The 19,884-nt window shown below is 43.1% G+C and overlaps 1 protein-coding gene across 12 annotated transcripts; it reads left to right on the top strand.

Moving 5' to 3' along the window:
- The first annotated feature begins 6,711 nt into the window (after positions 1–6,711).
- On the top strand, positions 6,712–18,852 carry LOC120743305 (troponin T, fast skeletal muscle isoforms-like). 12 transcript variants are annotated; one of them, XM_040046887.1, is made up of 15 exons: positions 6,712–6,787; positions 8,623–8,663; positions 8,915–8,925; positions 9,499–9,507; positions 9,970–10,116; positions 11,972–11,989; positions 12,637–12,655; positions 12,791–12,836; positions 12,929–13,045; positions 13,507–13,584; positions 13,914–14,027; positions 14,098–14,210; positions 14,381–14,471; positions 15,464–15,504; positions 18,536–18,852. In XM_040046887.1, exons 2-15 carry the CDS (start codon positions 8,644–8,646, stop codon positions 18,567–18,569), a joined length of 858 nt encoding a protein of 285 aa, XP_039902821.1. In that variant the 5' UTR covers positions 6,712–6,787; positions 8,623–8,643; the 3' UTR covers positions 18,570–18,852. The 12 variants fall into 12 exon arrangements, with proteins under 12 accessions (XP_039902821.1, XP_039902825.1, XP_039902829.1 ...); XM_040046889.1 differs by lacking the exon at positions 15,464–15,504 and adding an exon at positions 16,719–16,759 and having other exon boundaries at positions 6,740–6,853; XM_040046886.1 differs by having other exon boundaries at positions 6,744–6,853.
- Positions 18,853–19,884: the final 1,032 nt, after the last annotated feature.

Genomic DNA, 19,884 nt, shown 5'->3' with positions numbered 1-19,884 from the left:
TCTGGTGTGCTGAGGCCCTCCCACTCAATGAGCTCCTCCACAGGCAGCACGGGCTCCTCCACGGGCAGCATGGGCTCCTTCAGCTCGCTGAGCTCCTCCGGCTCGCCAAGCTCCTCTGCAGGCAGCACGGGCCCCTCCAGCTCACTGGGCTCCTGCAGCTCACTGAGCTCCTCCGGCTCGCTGAACTCCTGCTCCTGCCATTTTGACCCAATCTCTTTCTTATGGTGGAGTCATGAACAATGACCTTGACTGAGGCAAGTGAGGCCTGCAGTTCTTCGGATGCTGTTCTGTTTTTTTTTTTTTTTTTTTTTAATGACTTCTTAGATGAGTCGTCGCTATGCTCTTGAGGTAATTTTGGTTTGGCGGCCACTCCTGGTAAGTTTAAGCTCTGTTCTGTTTTTGCCATTTGTGGATAATGGCTCTCATTGTGGTTCACTGGACTCCCACAGCTTTAGAAATGGCTTTATAACCTTTTTCAGAGAGAGAGAGATTTAATTTATTTGTTTCTCATTAGTTCCTGAATTTACTTGGACTGGTCCATCTTTAAACAGCAGGACCTAGAGACCTTCACTCAGTCTGTCCTCTTCTATATTAAGTGCTGTGTAGAGAATGTGGCATTGACCAAAAACCATTCATGTTTTTTCTAACCGATAACTTTGGATGACGAGTTTTATACTATATGACTGATAGCTCCTTACCTGAACAATATGGAAACCAACAGTCAATCTCCGGTCTCACAGAGCTGCCAGGAGGACTGCCATGATTGCCCTTTACAGTCAGACTACTTGCACTTATAGTGTCAGCAACATGTGCACTGAAAATGTCGAGGAATGTTTAGCAAGAAGTCCAGGTTCTGCCTATGAGTGTTGACCTCAGGGTCCAAGTGAGGAGAAGTAGCGAAGAACACTATGCTATTTGCTGTTTCTCTGTCCTCTGTCCTCCAACGCCCACCCACACAAAGAAGTTTTTTATCAAAGACTCTCCCCTGAATTTGAATCCAATGAACAGTTTGGGCGTGGTGCTGGTGCCAGAGTGACCGACACAACCACAAAGGCTCAAACCTCAATCATCCAATCCATAAATGAGGCTGTAATGTGGACCCAGGTCATTTGAGTCAGTGGTTTGGTTTAAATATTTCATTTACTTCCTTTATTATATATATCTATCTATCTATATATATATATATATATATATATATATATAAAAACACCCAGCACGCCCCTGCGGGCGGTTTATCCTTCAAGCTCGGGTCCTCTACCAGAGGCCTGGGAGCTTGAGGGTCCTGCGCAGTATCTTAGCTGTTCCCAGGACTGCGCTCTTCTGGACAGAGATCTCCGATGTTATTCCCGGGATCTGCTGGAGCCACTCGCCTAGCTTGGGAGTCACCGCACCTAGTGCTCCGATTACCACGGGGACCACCGTTACCTTCACCCTCCACATCCTCTCGAGCTCTTCTCTGAGCCCTTGGTATTTCTCCAGCTTCTCGTGTTCCTTCTTCCTGATATTGCTGTCATTCGGAACCGCTACATTGATCACTACGGCCGTCTTCTTCTGTTTGTCTACCACCACTATGTCCGGTTGGTTAGCCACCACCATTTTGTCCGTCTGTATCTGGAAGTCCCACAGGATCTTAGCTCGGTCATTCTCCACCACCCTTGGGGGCATCTCCCATTTTGACCTCGGGACTTCCAGGTTATACTCGGCACAGATGTTCCTGTACACTATGCCGGCCACTTGGTTATGGCGTTCCATGTATGCCCTGCCTGCTAGCATCTTGCACCCTGCTGTTATGTGCTGGATTGTCTCTGGGGCATCTTTACACAGCCTGCACCTGGGGTCTTGCCTGGTGTGATAGACCCCAGCCTCTATGGATCTTGTACTCAGAGCTTGTTCTTGTGCTGCCATGATTAGTGCCTCTGTGCTGTCTTTCAGTCCAGCTTTGTCCAGCCACTGGTAGGATTTCTGGATATCAGCCACCTCCTCTATCTGCCGGTGGTACATACCATGCAGGGGCCTGTCCTTCCATGATGGTTCCTCGTCTCCCTCCTCTTTCTTGGGTTTCTGCTGCCTGAGGTATTCACTGAGCACTCGGTCAGTTGGGGCCATCTTCCCAATGTATTCTTGGATGTTCGTTGTCTCATCCTGGACTGTGGTGCTGACACTCACCAGTCCCCGGACCCCTTCCTTCCGCTTAGCGTACAGCCTCAGGGTGCTGGACTTGGGGTGAAACCCTCCATGCATGGTAAGGAGCTTTCTTGTCTTTATGTCAGTGGCTTCTATCTCCTCCTTTGGCCAGCCTATTACCCCAGCAGGGTACCTGATCACGGGCAGGGCGTACGTGTTGATGGCCCGGATCTTGTTCTTACCATTCAGCTGACTCCTCAGGACTTGCCTGACCCTCTGCAGGTACTTGGTGGTTGCAGCCTTTCTAGCGGCCTCTTCATGGTTCCCATTCGCCTGCGGGATCCCCAGGTACTTGTAACTGTCCTCTATGTCTGCAATGTTGCCTTCTGGTAGTTCAATCCCCTCAGTTCTGACTACCTTCCCTCTCTTTGTTACCATCCGACTACACTTCTCCAGTCCGAACGACATTCCAATGTCATTGCTATATATATATATATATATATATATATATACACCAGGTACACCAGAGAGATAGAAGGCAGGAGAATAAACCAGCTGTTCTCCACAGAACCAGCAAAGGTGTACTCTCAGTGGCAAGGGAACAATAATAATAAGAGAACAGCACCACCAAGGCTGGAGACGGAGCAATACTGGAAGAGCATATGGGAGAAGGACGCAACCCATAACGGCAATGCTCAGTGGCTAGTGGATCTGAGGGCAGACCACAGCGACCTCCCTGAACAGGGTCCAGTAACCATCACAGTGGCAGATATCCAAGAAAGGGTCTCCAGTATGAAGAGTTGGACAGCACCAGGGCCCGACATGGTTCACGCCTACTGGCTAAAGAAGCTGACTGCACTCCACGAGCGTCTGGCAGCACAAATGAACCAGCTGCTAGTTAACGAGAGACACCCGGAATGGCTAACCGAAGGTCGGACGGTCCTGATCCCCAAGGACCCCAAGAAGGGACCGGTCCCCTCCAACTACCGACCAATAACCTGCCTCAGTACTACATGGAAGCTCCTGTCAGGCATCATATCGGCTAAGATGAACAGGCACATGGGTCAATACATGAGTGGGACACAGAAAGGAATTGGCAAGAATACCAGAGGCGCAAAACACCAGCTACTGGTAGACAGAACAGTCAGCTGAGACTGCAAGACCAGACTGACCAACCTGTGCACTGCCTGGATTGATTACAAGAAGGCCTATGACTCAATGCCCCACAGCTGGATACTGGAATGCCTAGAATTGTACAAGATCAATGGGACCCTAAGAGCCTTCATCAGGAACTCAATGGGGATGTGGCGTACAACACTAGAGGCCAACTCCAAGCCCATAGCACAAGTCACCATCAAGTGCGGGATCTACCAAGGAGATGCTCTGTCCCCACTGCTGTTCTGCATAGGCCTGAACCCCCTCAGTGAGATCATTAACAAGACTGGCTACGGATACCGACTACGGAACGGAGCAGTTGTCAGCCACCTCCTGTACATGGATGACATCAAGCTGTATGCCAAGAGTGAACGAGACATCGATTCACTGATCCACACTACCAGGCTATACAGCAATGACATTGGAATGTCGTTTGGACTGGAGAAGTGTAGTCGGATGGTAACAAAGAGAGGGAAGGTAGTCAGAACTGAGGGGATTGAACTACCAGAAGGCAACATTGCAGACATAGAGGACAGTTACAAGTACCTGGGGATCCCGCAGGCAAATGGGAACCATGAAGAGGCCGCTAGAAAAGCTGCAACCACCAAGTACCTGCAGAGGGTCAGGCAAGTCCTGAGGAGTCAGCTGAATGGTAAGAACAAGATCCGGGCCATCAACACGTACGCCCTGCCCGTGATCAGGTACCCTGCTGGGGTAATAGGCTGGCCAAAGGAGGAGATAGAAGCCACTGACATAAAGACAAGAAAGCTCCTTACCATGCATGGAGGGTTTCACCCCAAGTCCAGCACCCTGAGGCTGTACGCTAAGCGGAAGGAAGGGGGCCGGGGACTGGTGAGTGTCAGCACCACAGTCCAGGATGAGACAACGAACATCCAAGAATACATTGGGAAGATGGCCCCAACTGACCGAGTGCTCAGTGAATACCTCAGGCAGCAGAAACCCAAGAAAGAGGAGGGAGACGAGGAACCATCATGGAAGGACAGGCCCCTGCACGGTATGTACCACCGGCAGATAGAGGAGGTGGCTGATATCCAGAAATCCTACCAGTGGCTGGACAAAGCTGGACTGAAAGACAGCACGGAGGCACTAATCATGGCAGCACAAGAACAAGCTCTGAGCACAAGATCCATAGAGGCTGGGGTCTATCACACCAGGCAAGACCCCAGGTGCAGGCTGTGTAAAGATGCCCCAGAGACAATCCAGCACATAACAGCAGGGTGCAAGATGCTAGCAGGCAAGGCATACATGGATCGCCATAACCAAGTGACCGGCATAGTGTACAGGAACATCTGTGCCGAGTATAACCTGGAAGTCCCGAGGTCAAAATGGGAGATGCCCCCAAGGGTGGTGGAGAATGACCGAGCTAAGATCCTGTGGGACTTCCAGATACAGACGGACAAAATGGTGGTGGCTAACCAATCGGACATAGTGGTGGTAGACAAACATGAGAAGACGGCCACAGTGATCGATGTAGCAGTTCCGAATGACAGCAACATCAGAAAGAAGGAACACGAGAAGCTGGAGAAATACCAAGGGCTCAGAGAAGAGCTCGAGAGGATGTGGAGGGTGAAGGTAACGGTGGTCCCCGTGGTAATCGGAGCACTAGGTGCGGTGACTCCCAAGCTAGGCGAGTGGCTCCAGCAGATCCCGGGAATAACATCGGAGATCTCTGTCCAGAAGAGCGCAGTCCTGGGAACAGCTAAGATACTGCGCAGGACCCTCAAGCTCCCAGGCCTCTGGTAGAGGACCCGAGCTTGAAGGATAAACCGCCCGCAGGGGCGTGCTGGGTGTTTTTTTTTTTTAATATATATATAGATGGATAGATAGATCAATATCTCTGTTTCTACACTCATCAATAATGTTTCTCTAATAAGCTGCCATTTTCTTAAAGGTATTTAATTTAACTGCCCTCCACAAATATAACTCTAAACATGTCACCAACGGGGGCGCTGTTTTACCACACTGGTGTGTTGAAATGTTTCCTGATGTGTGCTGCTGCTGTTTTAGGAAGAATGAATGAATTCTCAGTGACTTACCTGGGCAATAAATGTTAGATTGACTTGTTGCGCCATCTTGTGTTACAAATTTGTATTACATGAAATTACAGCCCAGCCCTGATTTTTGACTTCAGCTGAGATCACTTAAAAACAGTACATAAATGTTTCCAACATGAAGCCAGGGTGGTTAGTTTTCTTCTGTGAAGAGCTTTAGTTAAATTTAACATAAATACCTTTTACATCTTCTACTTGTTTTACAGTCATGCATCATAAGGTTGGGATGTGTATGCAATATGTACATTTTATCCTACAAGGATTTTGTAATTGTGTGTTTTTAAAGCTAATATAAAAAAGCATTTAATCATATTTGTCATTAATTACATTCGTTTCTACCCAGCAGGGAGGTCAGGTAAATTGTAACTCTGCATCAACAAAATCAAAGATAAAATCCTTGATGAAGTTTCATCTGTTTGTGTTTTCGTGATACTGATGGTTTGACCCTCCCACATACGCAGGTAACCAAGACTTCTCTCTGTGTCCTTAATTTTGTTACTGTAGCACCCCCTGGAGGAAATTGCAGGCTCTGTCAGTATCTGTGTGCCATATACTAGTGGAGACTTTACTGAAGGGTTCCTGCAGCAGCTTATTTAGACTTCACAGCTGAATGGAAAGACAGTCATCACAGTTCAGACTGGAGATGATTTCTGAAGGATATAAGAATGCAGCTCTCACTCATCTATAATTTAATGTCGCTAAACTCAAAGGTCCCACAGAAACACAGAAGCCCTGACCCAGAATAAATTACATAACTAAGCGAGACACACAAGTTCAGCACATAAGTCGCATTTAATTAAGTAGTAATTTAAATATTTATATCATTAAATTTAACTATGCTTCCATGCACTAGTGATGGCAAAACATTTCCATCTAGTATTTGCTTTTGCATTCTGGGCTACTGCAGTCAGAAAAACGATCTGGATCAGAGCCACTGTTTAGCAGGACTATATTTGTCCGTCAGATTGATTCTTTTAAACCAGCGAATCAAAGCCTCAAAAACAAGAGGTGGTTCAACATGTTGGATTTACAGCTTGAACTGACAAATCTCTCAGCTTCTCATGCTCGCACAAGTATGCTGTACATTATGTTTATGTGTCACAGACTTCTGTGGGAGGATCAGAAACACCACCTGCCTCGCTTCCCTGACGTCCAACATCTCTCGCTCTCAGATGAAATTTGCTTGCCTAATGCAGCAGCCCCAGAATAGCATCCTGGGGTCATTTTGGCTGTCCCCTTCTCCAAACTTGAGCCTCCCTCCTTAGCACTCGACTCATCCATCTCCTTATTGAGTGCCAGAGGAAGGAGGTGGGGGCAGCAAAGGCGTGGACCATGTTCTGCCACGGTGGACGGCCTCGCCTCTGAGCTCATTCTTTGGCCAATAGGGAGGCCGAGCGGATCGAGTATCACTATAACAGAAGGACATAATCAGCGCGGTAAGTTTGCAGAACCTTACAGCCTGTCTTGGCCAGCGGGAGCTCGTTTCTTTCAGCTTTTCTGAGGTAAGGAAGTAAGGGGAGTGAATGAGAGTGTGAATGGTAGCGAGGAAGCTCAGGTTTAGGCCTAATGTCCCCCAAACATCACCCAGCCTCAGGACAGTTGAGTCCACATGTGCTAAAATCACTGCCATGAGTAGCAGAGGCTGCTGCTGAGGGCAGGGGTGAGAAGGAAACAATTAATAGTGGATCTCGGAGTAAAAAAGGCCTCCCTCTTCTGTGTTTGAACCCTGTTAATGAAGTCCAGTGTTTGACGGTGCTGAGTGCCTGAAACCTTGGTAAACAACTTGTGTTTAGTGCCTTTCTGTATCTGTGAGCACCCAAAAGAAGCTCAGCCTTTGGATTACTTTTTAGCAAGTTTGTAATCTATCTAAAATCCTCAGCTGATGTTTCAGACGTTTGAAAGTTCTCTGGGTTCTTACCAGACAAGCAGATGAACTTTGTTGTTGTTCCTGTTGCTGTTTGGTTTGAGTCCAGTGACCCAGTGGAGGTTCATGCCTTTGGGATTTACAGTTGGCTTAAAGCCTCTGAAGCAGCTTTCCACTTCAGGAGACAGAAGGTGACACTAACGAGTTATATAACACCACGAGAACTGCGGCGACTAATCCCGTTGTTGTTTTTGGTATTTGACCTCAGATCTTTTCTGGATTGCAGGTTTTCTCTTATTTACGTTACATTTTGGTGAAGCTGTGAAAGGGCGTGGCATGTTCCCAAACTGAACCTCACATAGCTTGAGGATAAACAGTTTATCATCTCGAACAGGAGCCGAGGGGCTCACGAGTGGATGTAAAGGAATCGTCATTTTGTCATTACACCGAGCTTGGAATTTATGACATTTGGGAATTAGACCTTCAAGGCAGCCTTCCTGGGTTTATTTTAATTCTTGAGCAAAGTGCCCCCAGGTGATAGGGATCCTCAGAAGGATGATTGAAGGAACCGTGTGAGAGGAGAGCCTGATAAGGAAATGAAGGTGGAATGATGGGTTGTGGTCCAGGAGAAGGAACCCAATCTTTAACAGTGGGTGCACTGAAACTGGATCTGTGGGACCTGTGCAGCTGTCTCTTGGAAATAGCTGTGATGTCGGACGCCTTCATGGTGGTCTCACGCTAGTGAGGCCAATGGGCAACTAATCCAAAATCTAATCGCTGGGAAATTAAATCATGCACAAATCCAGGTCATGTGTGTTTATCATTGCAGGCTTTTGATTAGATCTTAGATCCAAACCGGGATTTTCCAGCAGGATCAGGATACTGTTGATGACTGTAGAGTGGCAGCATCCTTTATTCTTTGACACATGGTGATGGAAAAGATTTAAGTTTCTTTAAGGTTTCTTTTTTTCACCCGACAGCAGCCCAACATCTATCCTCTGAGCAGCTGGAAAAAAGACTATTTGCATAAATCTATGTTTGGCTCCCTTCTCACTTATCATGAGAGAAGCAAATTCAGCCCTGAGGCTCAAATTTCAGTCGACAGTCTAATTATAAACTGAAGAAGAATTGGAAGCGACAGATCTTAGGAATGCCTTTAATGCAACATGCAAGATAAATTTTATTGACAATCATTTCTAAATAATTCTACTCAAAGATTTCTATATTATTATTTTGTGGAGGTGTTGGAGAAAACTGTGCAGGCAGGCAGGGTGAGGTATGGTCTGGGTGGAGCCACTGAGACATATTTAAGACATCTGCAACTTAATCCTGAGTTATAAATACATGCAGGCTGGGCAGTCGCTTCTTATACACACTTAAAGTTTCTGTTTTCTCTTCTGATTTCAGGTTGCAAAGTCCACTGTCATCATGTCCGACACAGAGGAAGTGTAAGTCAACCCACATTTTTATTCACAAATTCTAAGATTTTAATCTTCTAGCAGTAGATTGGCCAAAAAACGTTTGACTTAAGGCCTTTTTGTGAGCTAGAATCTTAAATTGCTGGACAACACTAATAAAGAAGATCCTGAGCTAAGATGATTTAGTCAAATAGCCGTTTTCACTGTAAACCACAAATTTTCATGTTTGATTTTGATGAGCTGCAACAATTCTAAGCATTCCTTTGTGTTCTGTCTTGCAGTGGGGTCGAGGGTAAGTAGCACCACCACTCCTGATTATATATCTAAAAAAATGATCTACCCCTAAAATTAGGTCCAGGTACAGTCGGGAGTTCCATGCTAAAGGCCCAGGATTACTTCTGAATCTTGTCTAACTGACTTTCCATCCCCTGTAGAGAGTTATTTGAACTGGACAAATTGCAGGTTTGGCTTGACTCCTCCAGATTCAAGTTGTGCAATAATGCTCTCTCTCCTTCAAGCAAATGACCACACCAGCACTGACAACAGGACAGTGCCTTTTATGCTTTGTGAGATTAAAATATAAACTTTTAGAAACATAAATCGCATAAAGCGGCGCAGTCCTGTTGGCAGAGAGTCCTGCAGCTCTGCATGACAATCTGCAAATGTGCAGTCCTCCTGAGCTGAACACACTTTGAAAACAACTTGGAAGTTTTGCTCCAATCAGCTCATGAGGACTGTTTTGTGTATGCTTAGCATGGATCCCCAGTGTACCCACATTTTGCTTTTGTATTCTGTCAAAAATGGGTACATATGGGATCTTTTGATAATGTTCTTCTGCTCCTCTCTTTCTCGGACGGACGTGAAGAATACGATGGTAAGACACAACCTCCAGACTCCGGATGATAAGTCTCACGCCACTGATACTAATTTGTTAGTCGTCCCTGAACAGGTTTTTGTGGCATGCTAGTTAACTCTAACATAACCTGAGATAAGTGAAGACACAAGTTGTAAACAAAGTTGGTTGGCGACAGGTTAGAATCTCTCTTTTGTCTTTGACTGCATCCAATTGCAGTGCAGGTATTTCCAGGAATCGATCACATTTCATCAATGAGTGACTGACCTTTTCTTTCCTGTAACTGCTTGCTGTCTCACCTGCTTTAGCATCATCCGGTGACAGTTCGTTTGAACTGCCTCACCACGAACCTCCTCATATCTCATATCTCACATCTCCTCCTTTCATCCACTGACCGCCTCCTCCCCTCTTCCATTTCTCCTGCTTCCATTAACCCTCTCACTGCCCTTCCTCTCCCCTTTTGACTCGCTGCATGTTGTGTAGCTGTAGAAGAGGAGGTAGTAGTGGAGGTAGAGGTGGCCCCTGAGGCGGCCCCTGAGCCAGAGCCAGAACCACAGCCAGAGCCAGAACCAGAACCAGTGGTAGAACCAGAACCAGAACCAGAACCAGAACCTGAGCCTGAGCCTGAAGGTATGTGGCATGAAGGGGGGAAGAGGGTATTGGATCCTTTCCCAGGCGTCACATGCGCTCCGGCAGCTACAGCCAGTTAGTTCGATATAACTAACCCTGATGTGCAGCCCAGTCTCACTGCAAAATGAGCAGGAGCAATGCTGGTCCCCATGAGTGTCACAATAAAGGCTTTAAACATGTAATTATGTTCGTATACATGTAACTCCACAAGACATGATTGTTGAAAAGCCCCTAAAGTCTTTCAGTGAAAGTTGACATGACATTCAACCTCTTGAGTTTATTTATATTTGACTTTACTGTCATTTCTAGTTTATGTTCAATCACCCTTTGGTTATGGTAAAAGGTAAATGGTCTGCTTCTTATATAGCTCTATCTGAGCACTCAAAGCACTTTACACAACTTGCCTCTTCACCCATTCACACCCGCACTTTTTTCTATGCTCTTTCAATGTTTGCAAACTAAAAGCATTTGGTTAATTTTAGACAGACTTAGCCTTTTTCCCAACTTCTTTTCCCACAAAAAATGTCCACAGTTATACACCCTGTATTGTAAACACACAACATGTTTGTATCCTGAACACTTAGCACTGAACATTTTGCTGTGAGATTGGTCTATACCTTCTCCATGTCTGCTAATGTTAAGCTAACACTACCTTTCTTTTACCTCCACATGAATTCAGAGACAGGGCGTTCATGCAGAAGCTGAAAATGCTATGTTTGAACTACTAAGGTCAGAAAGTGAAAACATGCTAATAAGCTCACTCCTTCAGCTATAGCTAATAGAGTTGTGCTAATACTTTAACTTTCCATTAGCTCTCCATTCTAAAAATGTTATCTTTGAGAAGCTGGGACATGTTTTTGGAGTTATTTTTCTAAACACCATTAAATTTGCATCTGCTTCTTTAGTAACAAATAATTTTACAGTTCTTGCTAGGTGGCTTTTCCACTAGCCTAGCTCACTGTATGCTAAAATATTACCACAAAATCATTTGAGAGTTGAAAAATCTAAGACAACCAATAGAAAAATAGAAAATAGATTTTTTTTATTTCAACCCTGTGTTTACTACTGCACAACATGCAACCAATTACTCTCTTTGATAGGATTTAAAAATTGGATAAAATTGGTACCATACCTGCAGGATAGGCTACATCTGATTGCTCCCTGTGGGAAGACAACCCTTAGTGCTAATAGGAGGAAAAAAAGATTTAAAAAAAAAGACTCATTTTTCATCTTCCTCTTAATCTTGTATTCTGCTCAATCATGTAACATGCAAAAAATATGCCAAAACATGCCAAAAATAAAACATGCTAATTCGTTTTAAAACTACGTACATATCCCTATATCTTCTCAGTCCAGCCTCTATGGTGAAAAGGGTGAATGCAGGGTAAGGTGTAGCTGAGACCTCGATAAAAACAAGCACTTGGTGCAGCCAATCATAAATGATCAATTAATATTTAAGGGATGTATTTATCTCAACCCCTTCAGTAGAAATATGAATAAGTTTGGATTTTTTGACAGCTTATTCCCTTCTATAACTTTAGTAAACAGTTTGTTTGTTTTCTTTTGTAATTTAAAGCTAACATGAAAAATATTATACATAAATGTGATTCCATACAAATTGAACTACTGTTTTACCATCTTAGTTATCGAAGTAAAGGTAAAACATCGCCCTTATAAGCAGCTGGCTTTCTTAATCAGTTGATTGTGGTAACCAGTTTCTTTATTTTTTTAAACATGCTAAGCTTGAGTAGATCAGCTGTGTGCCTTAGTTAGACTGTGTACAGTTTGCAGCTCCCAGGCTTCCCGCTAACGCTGTTCTGTTCTGCTTTTTGTTTTGGATGCCTGCTGCATGCAGACCCCACTGAAGAGGAAGGTATGTAGATTTAAAAACTTCAATCTTAAATCTGTCATTCTGGTTTTGGGAAGGACTACAGTGTCCAGGTCTGACATCTGTACTCAGGGAACGCCTGCTGTCTGTCCAAATTTTACCTGTCTGTGTGAATCCAGGAGCGCTGGCCCTAATTGGCATCCAAATATGAAGGTGAAAAATTTGGAACCACTAGTGGAGAAGGAAGGGCGAATGAATATGAAATGCTAACACGTGCTTCACTGCACAGCAACCCCACACTCTTGCTATGCCACTTGTCATCTGCATGGCATGAAGCCGCCAGAATCTGGGTTCAGATAAATGAAGGAAACAGGGAAATGTTTTGCTTGGGGTCAAGCCAAAAACAAAAAAAGACATATTCTCTGTATCAGTGTGAAACCAAAGACCAACGTTAACAATTCAGGTTTACTTTAACTGCACACCTGTTTAAACTGTTTGTAATACATGTTTGCTCTTATTTGACTGTTGTTCTAACCCTAACTTAAAAAGTGAATAGCCTATCCTTTTAAACTGTCTAATCTGTCACCTTGATCCAAAGCCACACTGAGTAATGCTTGGGTTTACTGAAATAATCTGTTTTCTTTCTAATCTGGTGAAATTCACTCATCCTCTCTTCACTTCTTAACCTGCAGAGGAGAAGCCAAAGTTCAAGTAAGTTCCTTCTTATGTAGTCTGACTTCAAATGATTCCTGTAGACATTTAAATCGGAGTTATTTGGGCAAAAAAGACAAAGAAAGCTTTCAATTAGTGTGCCGGTACACTCAAAACCCCCACACTCTCTTGCAGGCCCACCGCCCCAAAAATCCCAGACGGTGAGAAAGTGGACTTTGATGTAAGTCCGCCTGCAGTGTAGAAGAGATTTTGTTCATTTACAGGGTGTTTCTTTGCACAGCTGAATACTGCTTCTGTTGATCCGCCCCGCAGGACATCCAGAAGAAACGTCAGAACAAGGATCTGATTGAGCTGCAGGCCCTGATCGATGCTCACTTTGAGCACAGGAAGAAGGAGGAGGAGGAGCTGATCGCCCTCAAGGAGAGGATTGTAAGTTTTTAGCTAATGGGTAGTTTTATCTGTTCATATTTCCATGGAACTGGAAAATTGCAAAAAGCCTTCCACAATAATTCATCCACGCAGGAAATACTTCCTGCCTTTTGCAGTTGGTGACTGGCTCTCATTTCTGGCCAAGGAATGGCTTCTAAAGGCTGAGCTCTGCTGGCTCTGCATGTCTTCTCAATGTGATTAATTTTATTAAATAAAATTTGGCTCACAGACAAGCTGATAATGACACAAATCAAATGGAGAAAAGACAAAACATCAACAATAAAAACACTAAAAAATATCATGGGAACAATAAAACACTATATTTTTAATTTTTACATTTTTGTAATTAAAAAAATCTTTCAATTATCTTAGTGGAGATACAAAGCAAAAACAAGGACACTCACTGTGTGGTGTGTGAGTTATCTTTGTTTTCTAACCCAACGTGTGCTCCTGTCCCACAGGAGAAGCGTCGTGCCGAGAGGGCCGAGCAGCAGAGGGTCCGCGCTGAGAAGGAAAAGGAGCGCCAGGCCAGACGTGAGGTGTGTTATTTTCAAACTATGAAAATGTGACTGCTATATGAATATATGGAGCAAAGACAAAATGTCTTGGTGCAGATATATAAACATAACCTTTTAAAATGTTCCCTTGAAAAGAGCGAACGTAGTTGGAGTTTCTTGTGACTTCCATTTGTAGGCAGCAAAGTATTTAAAGCCAGTTTTTCCAGGTTCAGGATGAATAAGTGCAGCTAATGTTAGTCCTGGGACCCGATGTTGTAAGTACTCTGTTCAAATTGGTGGTTACCAGGGACGATCAGAGAGCGGGTGGTGGATGCAGAGGTCTCACTCTGAGGTATTTTTTGTCAAATCAGGAGGAGAGGCGGATCAGAGAGGAGGCTGATGCCAAGAAGAAGGCAGATGATGATGCCAAGAAGAAGTCGGCTCTGTCCAGCATGGGCTCCCAGTACAGCAGTCACCTGCAGAGAGTCAGTATACATGCACACAGACACACACGTGTCTATGGGATCAGCTGTTGACCTGCATCTGTCCAAACAGGCTGACCAGAAGAGAGGAGGAAAGAAAGAGACTGAGAGGGAGAAGAAGAAGAAGATCCTGGCCGCCAGGCGCAAGCAGCTGAACATCGACCATCTGAACGAGGATAAGCTGAAGTATGGCTCGGCTTTTACGCCTGTGTAAAATAGTTTGAACGTCTTAGAAATGTCCTAGAAAATGGTGAAAAACCTCAACAAAGTAAAGACAAGGAACTGAATGTGCCAGAAGCAAAATCCACCTGTCAGAAGAACTGCTTGGTTTATTTGTGTTTTTGTGTTTACTGCAGGGAAAAGATCAAAGAGCTGCATGACTGGATGACCCAGCTGGAGTCTGAGAAGTTCGACCACACGGAGAGACTGAAGAGGCAGAAGTACGAGGTGAGACGGCGTCCTCGTGAGCGCCCACGATGGCGTCTCTGACTGAGAACTTCTCAGCCAATTTCATGCATTTAGACAAGAACAATAAGACGGGTTTGAGAGAGGTCAGTGGGATGAGAAAAGCATAATATTTTACATTTCTTTCATTTGAATTATTTAATACTTATTTAAATACCATAAAACTATTTTCCTGCTTTTCTTTTCTTTCAGTTTAAAATGTGTTATTTCATTTTCTGGGTTTTCCCTTTTATATGAGACAAAAAGTTCTCTTTCCATATATTTTATCACATTTTTTTTGGTTTATTCCCATAATTAGTTGATGAGTTTATCCTGACATTAATCTAAACATGTTTTGAGCTGAATGCTAAAATATGATTATGTTTTTAAAAGTTTAAGGTTTTTAGGGCATTTTACATTGAAAATATTTCATTACAATTTCATAAAAACCAGAGGGTGAGATTTCTTTCACTACTAGTTTGTTCTTATTTACTTGATTCTCTTGATTTTTTTATAGTTCACTAAATCCAAAGATTTGTGGGACACCTAATATTTTTTATGACTTAAGAAATCATATATGTAAGTAATCATTTATGCAACAAATTATATTATCGATTATTGTATATAATGAATTATTAATTTGTTACATACAATAATTAATCATTGGTTACATGCAAATTAATAATTAGTATATAATAAACATTCAGCTACAGAGGACACAAATTTGCTTTTGTTGAACTTTTATCTGCTTGATTGTTGTTAAACATTATGTTTATTTACAGACTTTTACTTTACCTCAAATTATCTTGATTAAATTAAATTTTGACCATTTAATAATATAGATAAATAATCATAAATAGTCTAAAGTTAAGAGCACAAATGACTCGGTGCTTCAGACGTGCCAGGTTTGTTGTAGTTTGGTTTTGGTTGATGAGGTTGGCATCCCAAGGTCACCTCGGGATTTGAACCCTCGATATACTCTTGATTTCCTCCAGGTTACTACCCTGCGTAAGAGAATCGAGGAGCTCAGTAAATTGTAAGTAGTGCAGCTGAGCAGCAGTCATGCCGGCTCCCTGCATGTTAGCACGGGGAAAGTCAGAGCAGAGCGCCCCCGCTGGCTGACATAGGAAACAACACACCACCTGATTAAAAAGCGAGAAAGACAAAAGAGGACGGAGGAGTTTGTTTCCAAAAGGTGACACGTGCTCATGGGATTCCAGGAACCTCTTATGAATAAGAGTGGGGGGTTTTAACTTTTTGCCAGGATTGTTTTTTTTAAAACAAGGATCTCAGAGAACCAGTCTTAAAATGACTGGAACTGATTTTATATTCAGTGAGTTTAAATGTGGACAGAGGTCCTGCCTGCATATACTTTAAAAAATGGGCTTACCTGTATATAATATCTATATATAAATCTATTTATAGCCTCTATATTAGCACAGGAGCTCTCTGTTTATATTATTATAACTACTACATGACTATGCTACTGTACTGTTTGACCTGTTTTGCAGGTGACAACTGCAAAGAAAAATCAGATATTTTACTGAGAAAAATAAAGAAAAAGGTAGGGGTGGTAGATGTCGTTTAGACACTTGGCAAGAGTCTTTATAGGCCCAAGAAGCGCCTCTATACCAAGTTTGGTTGTTCAACTCCAGATCGTGTAGAAGTATTTGTGCATTATAGTAAAATATACATCTAATGTCATGCATTTAATGTTAAATGGATGCATTGCAGAGAACTGCAACCGCACTTTTAAATTAGTAAAACTCCAATATTTGTCGTAAGCCACAGTTGTTTGTACGTTAGTGAAACAAAGAGAAACTGGATGAACACGGTGCCAGTTTTGGACTCAAACTCTCCGTTTGCAAGCAGATGAATAATCTGAAGTGTCTGTAAAGGTGGTGCTGAGGCTGTGTGATGTTCAGTTTTACATCACACAGCCTCAGCTATGTGTTTGAGCGAGCATAAAGGTAAGTCAGGGTTTGGTGAGGTTTCACAGCTGAGCTAAAGGGGAATTAAATGTTTGTGCTCCTTTGTGGGAAACCACAGCAGACGTGCTTAATTTGGTGACATCACAGGACAGAAGAAACTCTGGGTAACAAAAAGATTCTTATGCACGGCGCTGCCTTGGTTTCCCATGATGCTTTGGCCCGCAGCTTTCAGCCCACTGAGCCCGTTCAGCTGAAGGAGTCGTTCTCCGAGGTAAAGGTATCCTGCTGCAAGTTAAAGCTGCTGCTGTGTCATTTCCAGGTTCTCACGTACAGGATTCGCATTGATGAGTTGCAGAAGCAGTGAGTATTGTCATTGCTGACTTCGCCAGCACCCATTAATCCCCCCCAAAGTATAACTTAATTTAATTCCACATGATAACGTGATAATGTGATAACTCTCCCCTCGGAAAGACATAACTGTCATCACACTGAGACAGTTCATGTCGGTTTAAGGCTGAAAACTAATAGGGACAGAGTACATCAAGCTATGAAACACTAGACACCCTGCAGGGAAATTTTAGTGTCTAAGAGAGCAGCCTTTTATTGTGTGTGCAGGAATAACAGCTGAGTTATCACAGTGCATTATTTGTTTTCCGTGTCAATTTAGACCAGGGGTAGGCAACTCCAGGCCTCGAGTGCCGGTGTCCTGCAGGTTTTAGATCCCACCCTGGGTTAACACACCTGAATCAAATGATTAGTTCATTACCAGGCCTCTGGAGAACTTCAAGAAATGCTGAGGAGTCATTTAGCCCTTTAAATCAGCTGTGATGGATCATGGACACATCTAAAACCTCCAGGACACCGGCACTCAAGGCCTGGAGTTGCCTACCCCTGATTTAGACCCTTCAGTGATAACACCCTAGCCTTGACCCTAACCATTTAATTTATCATTAACATTATAAAATGACATGAAAAGGTCTTAGAAAATCAAGCATGCATCTTATGATGAATTTTAGATAGAAGACTACTAGTTTTATCCCTCAAACAGTCATAATCATACAGTAAACACAAGAACACCTCAGTAACACTGCCACAGATGGTTCAGTTCCAATCCCGGTCCAGACACAGGCCAAAAACATCTCAGCTGTCATGTTGTTTGGACTCTGTTGGTCAGCCAGGCTAACGAGCACAAGTACTTAATGCAGAGGTGTTTAATAGAAGGGTGCAGCTGCATCATCACGCTTCTACCCTGAACATTAAGTACTCACCCTAAGACATCAAACATGACACATGAAACCTTTCACGATATGTCAGTTGCATTCGCTTTCTTTCTGACAGCAGGTGGGCGGAGCTTTGGTGCTTACAGACTGAGCTGCGTGCCTGCGTTGACCATATTTGGGAAATATGCTCTTTATTAAGTATAGAAAAAAAAACTGTCTGGACATTTCGAGCAGTCTAAAGCCTGAGCGTCTCACAGACTCACAGGTCTTAATTAGAGCAAACACGACTGTAACGGTGCATACACGATCGAAAATAAAGGGGATGGATTTGAGGTAGTGCCTTTGGATTAATTAAGCCCATGCAGGTAAGTACAGCATGAGTTGTGCATGCGAGCTGAATTTCCCGGGTTGTTTTTTCTGCTTCCAAAATCCCACTCAAAACATACACTAAACAGACCCTAAACAATTTATGAGAATTTTCATGTTTTTTTCTGAATTAAGATATTTTTCATATCTCAAAAAGATAATTTTAATATTTTCAGTTACTTTTTTGAATGATTGCTGCACAAAATTTTAACAAAAATCTAAATCTGTACGGTTGGATAAAAACACAGCCATCCGTTTCTTTAACTGAGAAGAGATTTTTATTTTAAGCAGCCAGTTTCCTCAAGAGATTTTGGACAAACATGCTTGCAGCTAGTGAAATGCTCTCAGCTTCATATGTGATGATGCAAAACATGTTTTTGCACTCTCCTCGTGCTTGACTTCTACCAAGGAGTCTTTGAGCTGTTCACTGCTGTTCTCTGAAGTTTGAGTTTGAGTATAAATTTGCAAATCAGCATCGACGGCATCGCACAATGTGAGAACAGCTCAAAGTTCTGAAATATGTCCAATTTCTGTGCGTTTCGCATTACAGCAGCAAGAAGGGAGCCGCCCGCCGCAGAAAGTAGATCAACTCGGCCCGCCAGTGCCCAGAAACCAAACCAGGATAATCTCGGACACATGCCTGATGAAGCAATGCACGCTGTGGCAAAGGTCTTAGCTCAGAAGAAGCCTGTAATGCTGAGGTTTACCCTGCAGCCAACCAACCACACTATGAAACATGCAACCAGGAGCCTTTAGCTGCTCTTCAGTAGGAATAAAAACCATTAAACTTTGTTGCCGTCACGCTTCCTCACCCTCGACTGTTTGGTTCTCAGTATTTTTGTAAATAAAGTGTGACACTTCAAGCCATGTCTGTAGATCTGTTGTTCTTTAGTAAATCAATAAAGTTCAGTATTTTTAGATGTGTAATTTTAAAGTCGTTTCTTCAACACTGTTAAATGACCCGGCAGGAAACAGAGGCCCTGCTTTTATCAGAGTCTCCAAATATTTTAGGTTTTGCAAGTGATCAGTATGCACATTATCATTTGTAACTGAGGGAGGGAAACTAGTTTATATATAATACTACTTATATAAAAAAAATCTTATTTTTAATCTAAGATAGGAGCTTATGAAAGCATATTAAATGTTGAATTTAATGCAAGGAACATTCCGTTATTTACCGCAGTCAATCTGTCCAGCTACTCTGGAGGAGGCTGTAAATATTGTGACATGAGTCTGATATGAGTCAATGAGTCAGTGAAGCTCACTTCTGTCCAATGACAGTGCTGCTGAGGTGAGTTGTTGAGGATTTCCTCTACTTTTCTGTCGGTAACCGCTGCTGTTTAGCCTCTGTTAGCTGCTGTTAGCTGCTGTTAGCTGCAGCCCGGACATCAGTTCAGGAGATGAGGCTTGAGGTAAGACAGAAGAGGATAACATCTTATTCAGAGGCCTGTCACACTGTCTCTTTCCTTTGCTTTTCCGCTTCTTTGATGACAATGAAACACGGATATGATGCTTCATATCACGAGGCTGAAGGTGCAGCTATAAAATAATATTTGACTCCAGGATTCAAAATCCCCACAGGTTCTTGTCTCCTCTGCCTTTGGTTTTCTACATATGTGTCTGAAATCTAGTCAGATACATAAAGCATGATAAGATGGAACGGCGATGTCCAGCTCGGCCACTGACATGGCAACATGGCAGCTTTCACAAACAGGTGCCAGCTGCTGTTTATGAGAATGCATCAGTTTGGTGAAAGACATAATTACACACTAATCAATATATATTTAGGAGTAAAATATTCTTTTTTTCTACTAAATAACCTCGCAAAACTTACTGTAACTTTACTAAAAATTATATTTAAATATCATTATTGTTATTATCTATTCATTTTTATTAGTT

The sequence above is a fragment of the Simochromis diagramma genome, unplaced genomic scaffold, assembly GCF_900408965.1.
Source record: "Simochromis diagramma unplaced genomic scaffold, fSimDia1.1 OVJJ01000106.1, whole genome shotgun sequence".
Classification (NCBI taxonomy): domain Eukaryota; kingdom Metazoa; phylum Chordata; class Actinopteri; order Cichliformes; family Cichlidae; genus Simochromis; species Simochromis diagramma.
Note: the sequence above shows the minus strand (reverse complement) of the source record. Positions and strands in the feature narration are given on the sequence as shown.